This window comes from Vombatus ursinus, unplaced genomic scaffold (genome assembly GCF_900497805.2).
Source record: "Vombatus ursinus unplaced genomic scaffold, bare-nosed wombat genome assembly UNPS02014774.1, whole genome shotgun sequence".
In the NCBI taxonomy this organism is placed as follows: Eukaryota; Metazoa; Chordata; class Mammalia; order Diprotodontia; family Vombatidae; genus Vombatus; species Vombatus ursinus.
The window spans coordinates 5,370,084-5,390,919 of record NW_020954552.1 but is presented as its reverse complement, the minus strand read 5'-3'; the positions used below and the strand labels follow the sequence as shown (position 1 = coordinate 5,390,919).

General features: G+C 35.4%; 1 protein-coding gene across 2 annotated transcripts in view; it reads right to left on the bottom strand.

Moving 5' to 3' along the window:
* The window catches only part of CETN3 (centrin 3), a 41,628-nt gene that overhangs the window by 8,279 nt on the left and 12,513 nt on the right, over positions 1 to 20,836 (bottom strand). For both annotated transcript variants that reach the window (XM_027864149.1, XM_027864150.1), the window contains exon 4: positions 10,434 to 10,625. In XM_027864149.1, coding sequence (XP_027719950.1) covers positions 10,434 to 10,625 — 192 coding nt within the window. The remainder of the gene's footprint in view (positions 1 to 10,433; positions 10,626 to 20,836) is intronic.

Sequence of the window (20,836 nt, the reverse complement as noted above, 5' to 3'; positions counted from 1 at the left end):
GCTCTATACAGTCAGCTAAAATAAGACTTGGAGCTGAGTATGGCTCAGATCATGAGCTTCTTGCTACAAAATTCAGACTTAAATCAAAAAAAGTAGGGAAAACCATCAGACCATATAAGTATGATCTAAAATAGAGTCCCCTATGAACATGAAATGAAAGTGATGATCAGACTTAAGGGATTAGATCTGGTAGAGACTGTGCCTGAAGAACTACAGAAACCAGTTTGCAATATTGTACAGGAGGCAGCAACAAAAAACATTCCAAAGAAAAAGAAGAGCAGGAGCAACTAGGTGGTGCAGTGGATACAGCACTGGCCCTGGAGTCAGGAGGACCTGAGTTTAAATCCAGCCTCAGACACATAACACTTACTAGCTGTGTGGCCCTCAGCAAGTCACTTAACCCCATTGCCTGGCCAAAAAAAAAAAAAGAGCAAGAAAGCAAAACAGCTGTCTCATGAGGCTTTACAAATATTTGAGGAAAGAACAAAAGTGAAAGGTAAAGGAGAAAGGGAAAGATATATTCAACTGAATGCAGAATTCCAGAGAATAGCAAGGAGAGATAAGGTTTTCTTAAATGAGCAATGCAAAGAAATAAAACAACAGAATGAGAAAGATGAGATCTCCTCAAGAAAATTCAAGGGAATGTTTCATGCCAAAATGGGCATGATAAAAAACAAAACTGGTATGGACTTAACAGAAGTAGAAGAAATTAAGAAGAAGTGGCAAGAATATAAAAAAGAACTACACAAGAAAGATCTTAACATCACTGATAATCATGTTGGTGTGGTTACTGATGTAGAGCCAAACATCCTGGATAATGAAGTCAAGTGGGCCTTAGGAAGCACAGTGCTAACAATAAGGCTAGTGGAGGTGATACAATCCCAGCTGAGCTATTTAAAATCCTAAAAGATGATGCTGTTCAAATGCTATGCTCAATATGTCAGAAAATTTGGAAAACACAACAGTGGCCACTAGTCTGGGAAAGATCAGTTTATGTCCCAATGCTAAAAAAGGGCAGTATCAAAGACTGTTCAAATTACCAAACAATTGTGCTCATTTCATATGCCAACAAGGTTATGCAACTCTGCAAGTTAGGCTTCAGCAATATGAGAACCGAGAATTATCAGAAAAGCAAGCTGGTTTTCGAAGACACAGAGAAACTAGAAAACAAACTGCCAACATTCTCTGGATTATGCAGAAAACAAAGTTCCAGAAAAATATCTACTTCTGCCGTCACTGACTACAATAAAGGCTTTGACTGTATAGGTCACAAAAAAAGTGGCGAGTCCTCAAAGATGCATGGGAGTACCAGATCATCTTACTTGCCTCCTAAGGAACCTATATACAGACCAAGAAGCAACAGTTAGAACCAAACATGGAATAAAAAACAAGAGTTAGTCTTTTAGGCATATCTTACTACATCACAAATTATTCACAGTTAACTATGGTATAGTAGAAAGAATACAAGACCAGAGCTAAGGGACTCCAGTCCTAATACCAGGACTAGGGAGAGAAGTAAAAACATCTATAACACATCATCCTTGACTTAAGGAGCTTACAATCTAGTGCATGCCAGCCTAAGTGGTATAAATCTAAATAGGGAGAACAACAGACTTTTAATGTGGTGAAGAGCATGATTAAAGTATTGTTTTACACATCAAACAGATTTATGAATGATTTGTTCAGCAAATAAAAAGCAAAGCACAAATCCTTTCTTACTCAAAAATCAACTTCTTTCAATCTTCTATAATTGAGAAATCTTCAATATTTGGATTTTAAATCAGATTTGATAGGGAAAGTTCTAAAATGACATTTTCAGGGGGGAGGAGCCAAGATGGCAGAGTAAAAGCAGGGACACACTTGAGCTCTCTCCCAAAGCCCTCCAAATACCTGTAAAAAATGACTCAAAACAAATTCTATAGCAACAGAACCCACAAAAAGATAGACTGAAACACATTTCCAGCCCAAGACAATCTGGATGGTCAACAGGAAAGATCTGTTGCACTGGGCTGGGAGAGGAGCACAGTCCAGTGTGGCAGCGCCAGCACAGACCAGGCCCCAGTAAACTGGGAGCAGTCCGCACTCGCAGCTATAGCGGTTTCCAGACTTCTCAACCCACAAACCCAAAGACAACTTAGACAGTCAGTAGGAAAAGTCTGTCAGACCTGGATGAGAAAGAAGTGCATTCCAGCCCTGGTCCCAGCACAGCCCTGGGACAGCTGCGGTGGCTGTAGCAGTGGCAGTGGCTACAGAGGCTGCGTCTGAGCTCTCAGCCCAGATGGTATGGGGATCGAACAACTGACCAGAAGATTACAGGGATCTCTTTGTTGGCACTGAGGCAGGATTCTGTTGCTTTGCCCATACTTGGATCTGGGTCGCAGTTCTGGGATGAGGAGGAACACTGGCATAGCAGAGCTTGTGGCAGCAGTGGAAAGGGAACCCTCCTCAAAATTCCAGGGCAGAGAAGAGTACATGTGGTCACTCAATGACCACAGCACAGGCCATGAGAGGAGTAAACACCTCTCCTTAGATCATACCACCTCAAAAGAACTGAAAACTTACAGGTCCCTAGGAGTATCTCTGAAAACAGCTACACAAAATCCCTGCAGCTTGGGACAGGGCACCCTCCACATTGGAAACACATTTACCTTAACAAAGAGTTAAAGTCAAGTAATTGGCTGGGAAAATGAGGAAACAGCGAAAAAATACTCAGACTATAGAATCTTACTTTGGTGATAAGGAAGATCAAAATATACAACAAGAAGACAACAAAGTCAAAGCTTCTATATCCAAAGCCTCCAAGAAAAATATGAATTGGTCTCAGGCCATGGAAGAGCTCAACAAGAATTCTGAAAAAGGATTTTGAGAAAAATTGGGAAGATAAATGAGAGTGATGCAAGAAAATCATGAAAAACAAGTCAACAGCTTGCTAAAGGAGACCCAAAAAAAAAAATACTGAAGAAAATAACACCTTAAAAAATAGACTAACCCAAATGGCAAAAGAGGTCCAAAAAGCCAATGAGGAGAAGGCCTTAAAAAGCAGAACTGGACAAATGGAAAGGGAGGTCCAAAAGCTCACTGAAGAAAATAATCCCTTAAAAATTAGAACAAAGCAAATGGAAGCTAATGACTCTATGAGAAATCAAGAAATTATAAAACAACACCAAAAGAATGAAAAAATAGAAGACAATGTGAAATATCTCACTGGAAAAGCAACTGACCTGGAAAATAGATCTAGAAGAGATAATTTTAAAATTATTGGACTACCTGAAAACCATAATGAAAAAAAAGAGCCCAGACATCATCTTTCAAGAAATTATCAAGGAAAACTGCCCTGTTATTTTAGAACCAGAGGGCAAAATAGAAAGAGAAAGAATACACCAATCATCTCCTAAAAGAGATCCCCAAAGGAAATCTCCTAGTAATATTGTAGCCAAATTCTAGAGTTCCCAGGTCAAAGAGAAAATATTGCAAGCAGCCAGAAAGAAATAATTCAAATATTGTGGAAACATAATCAGGATAACACAAGGTTTAGAAGCTTCTACATTAAGGGACCAGAGGGCTTGGAACATGATATTCTGGAGGTCAAAGGAGATAGGATTACAACCAAGAATCACTTACCCAGCAAAATTGAGTGCAATCCTTCAGGGGGAAAAATGGACATTCAGTGAAAAAGAACTTTCAAGCCTTCCTGATGAAAAGACTTGAGATGAATGGAAAATTTGACTTTCAAATACAAGACTCAAGAGAAGCATGAAGAGGTGAACAGGAAAGAGAAATCATAAGGAACTTATTAAGGTTGAACTGTTTATATTCCTGCATGGAAAGATGATATTTCTAACTCATGAGACTTTTGTCAGTATTAGGGTAATTGGGAGGGAAAAAATTATATGTAGATAGATAGATAGACAGATAGACAGATAGATAGAAGGAGGGCACAGGATGAGTTGAAGATGAAGGGATGATATCTGAAGAACAAAATTAAGGGGTGAGAGAAGATTATACTGGGAGGAGAAAAGGAGAGATAGAATGGGGTAAATCATCTCACATAAAATAGACAAGAAAAGGGTTTTACAGTGGAGGGGAAGTAGGGAAGGTGAGAGGGAATGAGTAAATCTTACTCTCATCCAATTTGACTTAAAGAGAGAATAACATACACACTCAACTGAGTGTGAAAATCTATCCAACCCTACACGAAAGTAAGGGGGAAGGGAATGGGTGGCAGAGTAATAGAAGGGAGGGGATAATCAGAAGCCAACACTTTCAAGGAGGGACAGGGTCAAAGGAGAGAATAGAATAAACAGGGGGCAGGATAGGATGGAAGGAAATATAGTTAGTCTTTCACAACATGACTATTATGGAAGTGTTTTGCATGACTACACATGTATAACCTGTATCAAATTGCTTGCCTTCTCAATGAAGGTGGGTGGGGAGGGAGGAAGGGAGAGAATTTGGAACTCAAAGTTTTAAAAATGAATGTTAATTGTTTTTACATGCAACTGGGAAATAAGATACACAAGCTATGGGTTATAGAAATCTATCTTACTCTACAGGAAAATAGAAGGGGAAGGGGATAAGAGAAGAGGGGTTGGGGGGGTGATAGAAGAGAGGGTAGATTGGGGGAACGGATAATCAGAATGTAGGCTGTCATGGGGTAGAGGGAGTGGAGGGATGGGGAGAAAATCTGGAACTCATAATTCTGTGGAAGTGAATGTTTAAAACTAAAAATAAATAAATTAAATTTTAAAAATTAAATGAAAATAAAAAATAAAATGACATTTTATAATGTGTTTAACATATATTTTTAAAGTGCATTTTAAACCTTTTAACGTATTAAGTAAACATAGGCAACAAGGTAGTATCATGGTTAGAGCTTTTGATTCAAGACTTAAATCCTATGTCAGATACTTAACTAGCTGCATGACCTTGGGCCAATTACTAAACCTGTCTGCCTCACTTTCCCCATGTATTAAATTGGGATAACAACAGCACCTACTTCAAAGGGTTATTTTTTTTTCTTTTGGGTGAGGCAATCAGAGTTAAGTGATTTGCCCAGGGTCACACAGCTAGTAAGTGTCATGTATCAGAGGCCACATTTGAACTCAGGTCCTCCTGACTCCAAGGCCGGGGCTCTATCTACTGCGCCACCTTGCTATCCCTCAAAGGGTTATTTTGAGGTTTACATAAAGATAAGTATAAAGTTTAAAAAACTTAAAGAGCTATGTTTAACTATATTTATATATTAATAGCTAGCTATATTTAGTGATTTTTTATCCCTCAATGAGAAAATATACTTATTTCAAAAAAGGAGATATTAAGGAAAAATAACCCAAAAAATATATGAACACTTTTTACAATTTTGATTTACAATTTGATTACTACCATAATCACCCATGGTTTCTTTGCACATTTGATTTTATACCATTTTTATGTGAAAATTGCTTGTGTTTTCAAATCTTCTTCCTACTGCTAAATATGCCAGTGTTTTCCCTTTCTTCTTCCTTCACAAAATTTTATAAATTAAGTCATTTCACCAGTTGTTAACTTAATAATAACTTATTTATATACCATTTTTCAGTGACCCAAAGCTTTATATATATTCTCATTCGATCTTCACAACCATAAATAGAAAAAATATTTTGTCTATTTTATAATGAAGAAATCTGTAACAGTTCAATGGACTGTAAATGAGTCACAGAATCTTAGAATTTTAGAGCTGGACAGGACCAGGTTCATCTAGCCCAACCCTTTCATTTTACAGATAAGGATATTTTATTAAGCTACAATGTAAAGCTCAAACAAATAGTGTCCAACAAATAGTTAATCATTTTACACCACAAGATAACCACTTGGTTTCAGTTTTTTATTTCTGTTTCTTTAGTTTTCAAAAGATTAAATTCTCTTCAACAGGAATGGTGCAGAAGTATGCAGAAGCACTCACTCTCTTAACAGAAGGGTGGATGATGGCCTCAAGATGCAGAATTAAACATATTTTTGGACTTGGCAAATGTGTGGATTTGTTTTGTTTGACTATGCTTATCTATTACAACAGGTGTGTTTTTTTCTATTGACGGGAGAGGAAAGTTACCCAGAGTTGCCTCCCCCAAAAAAGAAGAAAAGATGATTATTGAAGCATTTTGTTTTTAGTGCACAGAAGAGAAAGGAAGGAAGTTCAGAAGGAAATATAGACAAGGACAGCTTTGAAAATAACATACTGCATTCATTACATATCTTAACAGCAAGCTTGAATAGTAGAGACTGATGTTTTCACAGATAATCTTTCTTCTATACTATCTTACATATGAAAATGATTTTGGCGTGCTGTTAAATTCAAAATACTTAAAAATAAAATTTTAAAAAGAATGACCTTTTTATTTCATATAACTTTGGGGGCTTGAGAAAAATTCTGTGTCAGTATCATATATTTTATAAATATAACTTGCTACTATGTGCTAAAAACAGATTTTTTTGCTTTACTTCACTTAACTCCTCATTCACTATGTTTTTAACACCCTACAAGACAAAGTAGGGGAAAAAACCCACTATTTTTAAATTTCCCAATATGTTCTATATTTTAAGAAAATTTTTTTAAGGATAGAGGAAATTGGTAGAATATATAGAAAAACCAACAACTGGTTTAAGGATTAGAAAACAGAATGTATGAGGAAAAGTTTAAAAAAAACTAGAATTTCATTTGCTAAGAATTGACTTTATCAACTTCATGTATAGGAAGCATTGTTATAAAAAAGATAATGTCTAGATCTCCATCTACAGAAAAAGATGCATTAAACACACAGTAAGATAAATTTATATTAGATATTAAAACTTGACAAGTGAATCAGATTCCTAAGTCATTATGGAATTCTTTCCCTGAAGATCTTTGAGAAGAAGCAAGCATCCATATAAGTACAGCCATCCACTTAAATCGGGGTTCAGGTCCCCATACAAGAAGAAAGGCCCAGACCATTCCAGTTTATGAGGAGAGTAAAGATATAAGAGTCAATCTACTAGGCAACACACACACACACACACACACACACACACACACGTATGTATATGTGTGTGTATATGTGTATGTGTGTGGGTGAGTGTATCTGTGTTTTATGTTGTAACCAATGGCTTAGAAAAAGTAAAGTTGATGCTATTTGTCTTTAAAGTCATACTACATTCAAAGAAATTATAAGGGGCCTACAGAAAACAACCTGTTTGTAAAAATCAATATTACATATGTTAACATGTTCATTATATTATAAAATCACAGAAGAGCTCAAACCTACATTTAAAATATTTAAATGTGAACACTGTCTCCTACTTCTTATTTTCTAATTTTGTTGCAAAGAATGAGTTGAGATTTGAGGCCATTTAGTTCAACCTGTAACCTAACAAGAACACTCACTACAATACTCCTACAAGTGGTCATCCAGGCTTCACTTGAAAACTTCTAGGAAAAAGATAGGTACAGGTGGCCAGGAAGACATGTTCTCCAGGTTACCCCACTCCACAAGTGGACAGCTCCAATTGTTAGAAAGTTTTTTCTTACATCAAGAAAAAATTTGCCTCCCTGCAAATTCCATCTACTATTCCTATTCTACCCTACAGGTCCAAGCAGAACAAGTCTCAACCACCTTACACAATTAAATACAGATTAAATACAATTAAATACAAATACATATATATGTGTATGTATACACACACACACACACACACACACACACACACACACATTAAATACAGCTCTCAACTCCCCACACCTCATACAGTTGTCCAGGCTAAAGAGACTCAGAGTTCCTTCTACTAATCTTTGTATGATATGGTCTCAAATAAGTCAAGTAACATATAGTTATGTAGGAGAAAGTTCTAAATTAAGTTTATGAAATTATATCTATTAAACATGGCTACTTTTAGAATTTAAAGTGAGTCAATATCATTATACTTGAGCCCTAAGTCACTACTTTTTGATTTAAAATTTAAGTTTTTTAATTCCATTAAGGATTACAAAAATTGCATTTTATTTCCATGGAGGGAAAAACAAAGCCCTAAGGCCTATGTGCTCAGGACAGGTATACTTTCAGAAGACAGTGGCATGTCAATCTTCCAAGCCTTTTGAGAGCCTTTAAGGTGTGTATATGAAAAAATAAAAAACACAGGGATTTCAGAATAAGGCAATGATGTGGTGGACTAAATTTCTGATTTTGTTTTTCATGATGGGTATTACAGATGGGTTACAAAATAACCTTACTGAACATTAAGCAGCAAAGGCAAGCTCACTGACAAAGCATACTGACTTCAAGCAATAAAGCAATGCTTCTCATAACATCTCAGTTGGGTTGGACCTAAGCAAAGAATGGATGACAGCAGGATACCCAAGCAGCTGTACCACAGTGAGCTGAAATGGAATAATCACAAGCAGTGAGGGCAAAAGAAATGCTTCAAGGAAGTACTGAAACTGAGCTTTAAGCAAAGGAGCATAGCTGTGACCTACTGTGAAACAAGAGTAGGAGACAGTGACTGAGAGGCCTAGCATGCAGTTATGATATATAATGAAAGTTGCTTTTCTTAAGCAAAGGCTTCAGATCAACTTGGAGTCCAAGAGTTGGTCTCCCAATCATCAGGTTCTTCAAACAGCAAAAGGAGCTACCAAGCAAAAATTATACTTCAAGTGTTCCTAGTGTGTAAAGGACTGTTTGTTACATGTTTATCCTTTCAGCCACCATTAGAAGCATTGCCTCTGGAGATGTTTGAGGATGTCACCATCATCAGACCTCTAGGCCCAGTGATAAGAAGAATAAAAAAGTAGTTCTTTATTAAAAAAAAAAAAAAAAAGACTGGGGGCTCTGAATTACTGTAACACAAAACATAATAAGAACCAATATGTATATTCCATAGGTTTTCAATAGTTAGCTTTGTCCTAGATTAAAAATTTTATCTAATCAAAACCATTTGTAATGAAAAATAATAAAATTATACCAAATGAAGTCAAAATATTCTTCTCCTAAAATCTTGGCTTTTCATAGAATATTCATAGAATTTCAAAACTTGAAAGGGGTCTTCATGAAAATCTTGTTATTTTATAGATGAGGAAATTGAAGCCCAGCAGGATTAAGTCACTTGGCCAAGATCACAAAGCTACCTAGAACCCAGACCTTCTGATTCCAAGTCCAGTACTCTTTCTACTATACCATACTACCTCTCTCCTTCTATGGCATAATTTTTTAAGCTAACTATGGACAATCTCAGACCCCACTAAGATATATCCCCTCTACCTATTATTCACATAATAATAGTTCACACTTATATAGTACTTTAAGGTGTGAAAAGTATTTTACATTGCAGTATCATGCTTATTCTTTCAACCTTGTGAGCGTGATCCTATTATTTTCATTTTACAGGTGAGGAAAATGAAGTACTGAGAATTGACTGGCCCCGGGTCAAACAGCTCATAAGGATCTAAGGCAGGATTCAAACTCAGGTTTAATTGTTGAAATGGGAAAGATCAATAATCAATGCCTTGAGTGTTTTGTTTTATAATCATTTATTAGCTGTAATTATGCTGAGAGAATAAGAAGTAACTGTATGATTTACAGGAAGAATATAGACCCAGATAAAAACCTATGTATAACCAAACTAAGATGTAGTTCCTGGGTGGTTCCTGTGTTAATTAACCTTAGAAGTGTAACTAAATCATTATAAAGTATGTATCTTAAGTGTGTGACCATAATAATAATACCTATATATTAATCTTTTATCAAAATGTAGTCATTTGCCCTGAGCTTCTGATTTAAAAGGGTCTTGTTTTTAACAAGAGCCTGCTTTAGTAAAAGGACACTGATTTGCACAATAGCAAGTCCTTTTTCACCATACATGAATAACTGAATACTATAAATAACTGAATTTTGTATCTTGGGGTCTCAGACCATACTGGGAGGACTGTAGACTCCACCTTGTTTTTCTTAATAAAGGTTGGTTTCTTTGCCCAGAAAGGCTTCCCAGTTTCTTTCTTACATTGTTAAGACTAGTACTCTATCCCCCACTATGCCACAACACCTCACTTACTGCACGATGTCTAAAATTCAGATTCACAGGCTACATAGTCTCCTACTTCACAATGAGATAAAATTTGAAATATTTCTCAGGGAAAATAATAACTAAAATTCACTCAAGTAGGACAAATCAGATCCTCTGGAGAAGAGAAAGCCTTAATAAGAAGGCACTTAAGAAGAAGAAGGAAAAAGGAGGAATAACAGGAGGAAAAGATACACAAAGGAAAGGCTTTGGGAGGACAAAGATGAATTTAGTTAAATTCATAATTTTGCCAAGAGCCAGCTCTTGTACCAAAAATAACAATTAAGGACAGTTGGATAAAAAGCCACATATAAAATTATGAGCAATACTATTAAGATAAAACCTGATAACAGGTTTTGCTCCAAACTTACTTTCTCCATCACCATCTTTATCAAATTCTTCTATCATTGCTCGAAGCTCTTCATCACTCATGTTTTCACCCAACTCTCGAGCAACCCGTCGCAAGTTTCTCAAGCTTATTTTGCCTGAATCATCATCATCAAATAATTTAAATGCTTTCAGTATTTCTTCCTGTGGATCTCTGTCCAAAATCCAGTCCGTCACTAAAGTTTAAAAAAAAATTTTAAAGAATTTTTAACTTTTAGAATGAAGATATTCTACTACAGTTGTATACCAAATTTTACATTACAGACCTTTTCTTTGTTATCCATACAAATCAGTAAGATCAACTATGATCATTCCCTATCTATAGCTGGAGAACTAAAATTTAGATAGTTAATTTCAGAGTTCCATAATATATGTATATTTTTTATAAAAGATCCTATTATAAAATCAAACTATATAGTTGCTCTAAGGGATGGAGTAGTATTTATTGAGACCTGATTATTTATCAACCCTGATAATCAATACAATGCATACAAAAACATAAGACATGCTTCCTGCACTGAAGGAGTTTACACTCTAGTTTTAAAAGTAGAACAACCACAAAACAATTCAAAAAAGTTAAATAAAAAGCTATTTTTTAGCTAAAACTATTATTATATCTCAACATTTTCATAATTAAAAGTCACATTTATTTAATTAGATTAACTAGTTTGGCTAATCTTTTTTCACTTAGGCTACTAATATTTTTTCACTTTAACAAGTTCTTTGCATTGAAAGAATCAACCAGTGTCAGTAGGTTAGATACATACACATATAGCTTGGGTTAAGCAACAACAGATGACTTCATCCTGTTCATGTCACTGTGCTTTGAAGAGCCACATACTCTAAGAAATAGGAAATGACTCTCTTCTCCTCCCCCCTTAATAGAAAATGTGACTCGGAATCCAAAATGAGGAATACAGTTATGGCAAAGATTTGCAGGAAGCTGAGAAAATAGAAAATATGTCTATAGCACACCCAAGTTGCTCAGGAAGGAGGCTCTACTAATTTACGTATATGTAAAACATCTAAGTTCATAAATTCTAAAACTATTTGTAAAACTGGATTAGTAGCTCATTCTAATTAACAAGATAGTAACTCAAGAATCTGATTAAAAATAAGCATATGAATTTTATGAAGTTTTAATCATTTTTACAACTGCCAAATCATTATTATTTTTTGAACTTGACCTAGGATTTCATTGGTATAGGAATTCCCAACAAAGAAATCCCTCCCAAGGCAGAAGTACCTGTCTGCAACTTACTATCTTAACATAGTTTTCTGGCACACTGCCACCTTAAAGTGGCTTACTCACAATGTGTCATGAACCCAGGTCTTCGTGACCTGGGCCCTCTGTCTTTTTGCTACACCCTACTGCTGCTCATGCCAAATTATATTACTGCAAAATTTAAACATGAATTTCAGCTGTAGCTTTCAAAAAGTATTTTGTTTAAATTGCTTCAGTCGTGTCCAGTATGAAAACTTTAGTTTACATTTTATTGGTTGTTTTATCTTTCACATCTGTCATTAAACACACTAATCAGAACTGGGATAAATTTGTGGTGTGAAAATATTTTACTTCATACACAAAATTTTGAAATTGTCAAAACAAACATCTCTGATTTCTACCTATTAGTCTACACACTATATATGGCTATGTATTTTGGACTTTCATTGTGCACATTAAAAATAACTCACTCTTGAGGGGATTTATAGAACCAATAAGAATGTGTTATTGTATAAGGAAAATACTGTGATGCTTAGTGAACCAAAAAAAATTAAAATTTGAGTGCCCTACATTCTCATTATTGTTTTACTGATAATTTCTATCCTTATTTAGTTGGATAAGCTTTTTTTAAAAAAAAAAAACCTATTCATGTTACATTTTATCACTTAAGCATTTATTAGTTTTCTTTTTCCATCAATTTAAAATCTTTTGTCAAACATGTCTTCCAAAAAACTAATTGAAGTATATTACTATAAATACGCAGAACACCAAAGCTCATAAATATTCAATCAAAAAGAAGTTGGCATGTATACAACTAGAACACTAAAATAAAATTACACATTTAACTATGTGGCACATACTCAACTTTTAAAAAAAAATTTCCAACAAAAAGCAGAACAGGAAGAAAAGGAATGTTCTTGCCCAATTAAATAATTTACATGACAGGTGAATCACAAAAGCAGCTTGCCAAAAGTAGTAATGTACTTATAGAAGCAACAGGGTGATTTTGGGAACAGATGGGAATCCAAGACGTATAAATTCTTATCCCAATGTTGTTTTAATGGTGTGACTCTGTAAATTATTTAAGTCTTCTATATCCACATAATCCTTTTACAAATGTTCTGTTTGAAGTGTGGCCATACTTGATTAACTAGGAATTGATACCTAAGCATATATGTTTATTTTACATAGCTAAGATTTTTAGGTACATGATCCTAGGTGTTCTAACTGATTTATAATTTGGCTTCTTCTACCATTAAGTAAGATCTTAATTAGGATGATATTATGCTTATCAATGAAAATAAGAAAATTATTATGAAGAACTGACTAAATATTTGTTGAAGTAAAAGAGACTACTCCCCTATGGGCTAATATAATTTCATCTTCATTACATAAGAATTTTTTCAAAATCAAGAATAGAAAATGACATAATATATGGCAATAACCTACAAAACAATTCGATGGAAAAACAGTCCAGACTTCTTTAAGGTATTCAATTCAGCAACTACTTATTGACTCTCTGTCTGCAGAGGACTTAGATACTCAGCGAAAAATTTAGATCAGACTCCATTCCTTTTCCCTAATGGGGCTTATAATGTATTATTATTATTATTATTATTATTTTTATTATGTCACATGTTTGTCACTGCCATGAATGGTAATGCCACCCTGAACCTAAACAGAAAAGGAATTCCCTATTAATGAAAAAATAAGCAGAAAAATCTACCTGCTGTCCAGATTATAATATACAGCTGGATGGACAACAGATAGAACTCATTCATCAATACATACATCTTGGAGAGACAGTTCAAATGTACAATGCGCAACCCAGAATTAGACTAGGAAAAGAATGGGCTAGATTTCCATTGGGGAACTGCACAATTTTAATTACCCCTATGCTTCTCTCTGAAACAAAAGTCAATTTTTTTGAACACCAATATTCTGGTGATAATATATATATGGCTGTGAATCATGATATATTACACTGTCCAAAGAAATGAAGATAAGGATCACTCAAAGAGCAACAGATACATGTACAGTGGGTGTCAGTAGACTGAACCATGTGACATTACGCAAAAGGCATGTAAGGGAGGTCAGAGAATAATAATAGGTAACATTTATATAGAACTTTAAAGTTCACAAAGTTCTTTATATATTTTACCTCATTTGATTCTCCCAACAACTCTGTGAGGTAGGTGCTATTATTATACCATTTTACAGATGGGGAAACTGAGGCTAAAAGAGACTGACTTATCCAGGGCCACATAGCCAGTAATATATCAGGTAAGATTCAAACTCAAGTCGTCCTTACTCCTAAGTTATCTATTTAATGTACCACCAGCATAGCCAGGAAAAAAAATGGATAGATCACATAACTAGAGTGAGGGATAACCACTGGACAGCCCACATGCTATATATATGTGATATCAGGAAAACATAAAGAAGGCCCCTGACAGGCTAGATGAACCATTTGTGCTAAGTGAATAAGATGACAGACAAAAATTTAAACACCTCTATACCTTGGAGGTCATGCTTTTCCTTATTCTAAAATGTTCACCCACCTGACTTGTCAAATTGCTATCCTTTAAAGTCCAAATGGTACAGTGGATAGCATGCAGGGCCTGGAGTCTGGAAAACTATTTTTCCAGAGTTCAAATCTCACCCTAAGACACTCACTAGCTGTGTGATCCTGGACAAGTCACTTAACCCTGTTTGCCTCAGTTTCCTCATCTATAAAATGATCTAGAGAAGGAAATGGCAAACTACTCCAACACCTTTGCCAAGAAAACCACAGAATCATGAAGAGTTGGACATGACTAAAAACATGACTGAACTGAAAAGTCCAACTAAAGTACCACTTTGGAATTCCAAGAAGCTTTTGCTTCCCTTTCCAACCTCAAATAGTGCTCTGTTTATATTTTAAGGTATAGAGGTAGCTAAATATATGCTAAGTATAGAGAACAATGAACAGTACAATTTTTTCTAGTACTTAAGTACGTAAGAAAAGAGCAGTATAAAATAAGGATGGAATTGTAGAACAATTTAAGAAACACAGGTAATGTGATATAAATGGAAAGAACACTGGGTTTACAAAAAGTAGACACAAATTCTGGATCTGAAACTTCTTGGTGTATAGACTTGACCAGCAAGTCAATTAACTTCTGTGAAATTAGAGGATTGGACTTTCTCTAAGAACCCTTCCAGGGTCTATACTCTTCTTTTGTTTTGTTTTTTGGGTTTTTGTTTGTTTTGGGTTTTTTTGCTTTTTGGTGAAAAAACTAGGGTTAAGTGACTTGCTCATGGTCACACAGCTAGTAAGTGTCAAGTGTCTGAGACTGGATTTGAACTTAGGTCCGCCTGACTCCAAAGCTGGAGCTCTATCCATTGCGTCACCTAGCTGCTCCCAGTACCTATACTCTCAAAAGATTTTTGAAGAGAGGAAATGTGATCTATGCATGAGAAAGATGTCTGGCAGCAAAGTGAGGAACAAGAATACAATCGATGAACTGAGAGCAGAGATCAGAAAACCTATTAGAAGGCTACTGCAATAACAGTGGCAGAATAAAATAATGAAGGCCTATGCTGTAGTAATAACAGTAATAATAATAATATGTAAAGAAGAATTATGTTTTCCAAAGTACTTTTCTCACCACAAATTTATGAAATAAGTAATATAAGTAATGTAATGAAATAAGTAATGTAAGTAAGTAATGTAAATGTTATTATTCCCATTTTAAAATCAATGCTAAGCAAGGTTACATTACTTCTCAAGGGTCACAAAGCTGTAAGTGACTGAGGTGGGATTTGAAGCCAAGACTCACAACTTTCAGTTCAGCACTTTATCCACTGGGCCACATGGTAACAGTCAATAAATGGATACCAGAGACTAGAAAGAAGATTCAAAGATTAAAAACATTAAGGACTAAATGAATGACAGAAATAGTGAAGGTAAAAGAAGCAGGGTTTGAGAAAAATATGATAAGCTCAGTTGGGGACAATTTAAGTTTGAAGCACTGATAAATCATAGAGATAATAAAGATAAGTAAAGATGGCCAATGATGACGATGATACATGGCATTTTATGTGGTGTTTTAAAATCTACAAACAGCTTTACATACACTATCTCATTTGAGCCTCACAAGTATGAGTTTTTAAAAAATAGTTATTATTTTTTCCATTTTACAGAAAAGTAAAGAGATTAGAAAGGTTAAATAAGACTACTGTAATTGGGGATATATAGCCTGGGAGAGAGATCAGGACTAGAGATAAAGATATGGGAATCATCAGCCTAGATATGATAGCTGAAGCCAGAGAAATACATGAATTGGTAAAAGGAAGAGTTCAAAGAAAAAAAAAAGCCAAGAAAAACATGGTAAACATCCACCTCATAGGAACCAATGGAGGAGACAGAAAAAGAGGGAAAGAAATAACAAGGCAGGATCCTTCTACACATAAGGGAGGAGAAATTGGTACTGAATTCAAAAACAATTACAGTTAAAAGAACATTTTCTTTAAAATAATAGGGACAGAGGGGGCAGGTAGTTGGCTCAGTGGATAGAGCACCAGCTGTGGATTCAGAAGGACCTGAGTTCAAATCTGGCCTCAGAAACATAACACTTATTAGCTGTGTGACCCTGGGCAAGTCACTTAACCCCATTGCGTAGCCAAAAAATAATAATAATAATAATAACAGGGATAGAAATCAGACAGCAAGAGATTGAACAAACAGTATGGTGGTGAGGAAACAAAGGCATGACAACTTTGTGCCTATGAATATTTACTCCGGTAACATAAATCTACCTAAAAGAAGTTGACTCTACTAGATCAATCACAACCTTAGTTTGTTGGTTTTTTTTTTTTTTTTAATTGAGGCACAAAAAGGAAGTTGCCAAAGGGGAAAGGGATTCTCTTCTACCCCACCTCCCAGCTCCGGCCACTCTCAAGATTTGTGTCCTTTGTAATTTCAACTCAACTCCATAAGCATTAATCAATGGACCAGGAACTGGGTAAGGGAATACAAAAGCAAAAATGGGCATTCAAAGAAGAGAAAAAACAGGTAGAAGACATTTTACACAAAAATATAAAGTAAATTCCAAGTAGGGAAAATCAAGTTTTCCTAATTTGAAGACACATTCCTCTGCAAGGTTTTCTCTTATTCCCTCTAAAATAACTTCATCTTTAGTGTGACTCGAACACCTGCTCTTTGTCCACAAGATTTAATTTCTGTTTCTCACATACCATTTTCTCTTTTTTCCACCTCTCACTGTTCTGCCTCTTACTGAATATGCTTAAAACAAGGGATGCCTGCAAATACAACAAATTTGTTCCCTACTTTAGAAAACGTGTAAATCCAAAAATGACTAAATGAATATGCTTAAAACATGAGACATCTGTAGTGGTAAGCAGTCAGTTTAGAAAATGATCAATTTGATCTGAATAAAAGTGTTTATATAAAGTATCCACAAGATAAAGAGCATATAACCTCTGCACTCCCAAAAATCAATGCTGATACTGATATGTAGGCTAAATAGCCTACTTTTGTTGTTGTTGCTGCTGTTCAGTCGTTTCAGTCATGTCCAACTCTTCCCAACCTCATTTGGGGTTTTCTTGGCAAAGATACTGGAGCAGTTTGCCATTTCCTTCTCCAGTTCATTTTACAGATGAGGAAACTGAGGCAAACAGGGTTAAGTGACTTGCCCAGGGTCACACACTAGTTAAGTGTCTGAGGCCAGATTTGAACTCGGGAAGATGAGTCCTCCTGACACCAGGCCTAGCACTCTATCCACTATGCCACCTAGCTGCCTCAAAACAAACAAAAAAATAAAAAACCAGCCTGCTATGTGAATTACAAATACTTTATTTCAATAGTTCATTACTTGAAGGGAGCAATCTAATATGAAGGAGGACTCTCTAATGTTGCAGTCCCTCTTTTTCATACTTGCACTATTCTTATCTATGACATTTCAACAGAAAACCTACCCAAAGCACTAGGATTCAATTGCACCTATTTATGTGTAAGGCACTGTGCTAAGTGCTGGAGATAAAAGACAAAATGAAGTCCATTTAATGTTTTGTAAAAATTAGAGTAGCACGAAAGCCGTCTCCTATTGCTCACTCTTGACACTCTATAGGAATGTCTCCTTTTCTACCCATGTACATTCTTAATATCTTTTGCACTATTTTAGGCATTTCATTGTTGTTAATACACTGAAGCCTACTTATATCTCATTGTGCAACCTTCCATTGACCTCTGGGTCATGTGCAATTTTGATTCTTATGAAGTCATTGTTCAGCCATGATTCACAGAGCATATTAGTGCTAAAAATATGGGCTTCGTGACAGCAAGTAAGCCAGGATCATTGAAAGCTCTATAAATTTTCCCAAATTCGATCCCATTCAATCTTTTATTCAAAGCTAGGCGAGGCTCATCATCCATTTGCAGCACATGCCCAACACTTAAATTAAATGTATAAAACCACACTGCCTAGTGCACTCCTTAGAAGTTATAAACTTTTTCTTTCCTCAGACACTATCTGCCATTCTAAACAGAAAAACTTCTCATCTCAGTGAGAGAAAAGCCATTCACTACATATGCCACTATAACTAAAAGGTTTAGAGCTCATTACCAAAGATACCAAAACCAATATCCTTTTCCTTCCATTAAAACCACCTTGGCAGGAAGTTGTTTCTGGCAATCTATGTAGTGTCTGTTCCTCCAGAGTATATTCTCAAGATGAGGTATGAAGAAGATGCCCTGGTATAGGGGAAGGACCCATGTCTTACTGATGGAATTCTCTTTTGGGTATACAGATCATTTGATTCGTTGGTTTTAATTAAGCATAGTAAAATGGATGGTGAGACACAATTTTGAAATGCAGAGAGTAAATTAAAATAATGTAAGGACTAAAGGTTTCCTCCTCCTTGATCTCAAAACGAAAGGGATGACCAGCTTCTAGATTAAGATTTCCCAACATAAGTTGCACTAAACATTAGTGTTCCACATGATATAAATGAAGATTCTGTGAGAATTTCAATGTTGACAATATTTTTCCTCTCTACGATACGTGGAAAAACTTGTATGAGCTGCTCCAGGACGAAGTAAGCAGAACCAAGAGAAGAATTTACACAATGACCACAATGATGTAAAAGAAAACACTGAAAGATTTCAGAACTCTAATCAATGCAGTGACCAAACATAACTTCAAAAAGCATATCCCCCAGCCCTCAGGAGAAGTGGTAGCCTAGAAGTGAGAAATAAAGTATACGTTTTCAGATATGATCAATGTGTATTGATCTGTTTTGCTAAATTTTATTTCTTACAAAAGAGAGTTCCATTAGAGAGTCTGTGGAAAGCAACATAAAGCGTGGGAAGTGATGTAAAAAAAAAAAGCATCACTAAAACATTAAAAATACACTAAAATGTTAAGAAAATACATAGATATTACTAACATGCCTAAATTTTTCTTTATAAAAATAGGGTTAACTTTCTCTGTCTCATGACAAAATTTCCTCAACCTTCCTTCATCCTCAGGGGAGAGAGGATAATCCAGAGTACCACAACTTTCTGGAACAGCACTATGAGTTCTGTCAAAACATTTCAAGTTCAGAAATATTTCATGGTCAAATCAGTTTAGCAAGTATAGCTCTAAGTCATGAAGGTAGGATGGAAATGTAAACATTATTTCTAAGTCATTTACCCATCTTTATTTTATGGAACACAATGTAAATATAACTATGCACAAATATGAATTTAAAGTTACAGTGTAAATAAAATACTCTTTCCACTAATATAATCTACAAAACTATAATATCTTCCATAACAGGGGGTCATAACATATGGTCTATGAGCTTTTTTTTAATATTTTGATAACAATATTTCAGTAATTGGCATGCTCTGTAAACCTATATATCCTATGCTTAATATACTGTCTCCAGTGCTGAGTATAGTACCTGACACAAAGTACTTAAAAAAGGCTTGTTACCTAGACTTATACATTTAAAAATATTATTCTGAGAAGGAGTCCATAAGCTTCACAAGCCTCCCAAAAGGTCCATGACACAAAGGTCTATAACACAAAAAAAGTTTAAGAACTTCTCTCTCCTAACTTCTCTTCCTCTTCCCAAACCATAACAATGGGTCTTCTTGGACTGAATTTAGGTCAAATCTAAGGCTCTTCCATCTCTATTCTGTCCTCTTCAGAGTTCACATTTTTTTAATTAATTAATTTATTTGTAGTTTTCAACATTCAGTTCCATAAGCTTTTGAGTTTTAAATTTTCTCCTCGTCCCTCCCCACCTTCCTCTCCAAGACAGTGGGCAATCTGACAGAGACTCTACAGATACATTCCTATTAAACATACACATTAGTCATGTTGTAAGGAAGAATTAGAACCAATAGGAGGAACCACAAGAAAGAAGAAACAAAACAGAAGGATAAAAAAAAAAGAGTAAATACTATGCTTCGATCTGTATTCAGACTCCATAGTTCTTTTTCTGGATATGGACAGCATTTTCCATCATAAGACTTTTGGAGATGTCTTAGATCCTTGCATTGCTGAGAAAAGCTAAGTCTATCAAAATTAGTCATCACACAACGTGGCTGTTATTGTGTACAACGTTCTCCTGGTTCTGCTCGTTCACTCAGCATCAGTCCATACAAGTCTTTCCAGGTTTTTCTGAAGTCCACCTGCTCATCATTTCTTATAGCACAATAGAATTCCATTACATTCATATACCACAACTTGTTCAGCCATTCTCCAATTGATGGGCATCCCCTCAATTTCCAATTCTTTGCCACCACAGAAAGAGTTGCTATAAATATTTTTGTACATGTGGGTCCTTTTCCCATTTTTATGATCAGAGTTCACATGTTTTGACTACTCCCATTCCCCAATCTTCTATGTAGGTAATCTTAAATATCTTTCTCTAGTTTTCTATCACCATTTTCATTCTGGACATTTTTCTGCTTCACAGCTCACTGACCTCTCTCAAATTCAACAAATCCGAAGACAAACTCAGGTAGGAACAACAGAACTTGTTTTATGTAGGTGGGACTGGTCATTTTGTCATTTTAGAGAGCCAAGAGGCTATTTTGCCTTCCGTGTTATCTGAGGCACAAAAAGCCCAGTCTTTAGGTTCAATATCCAACTTAGTCTTAGTGCT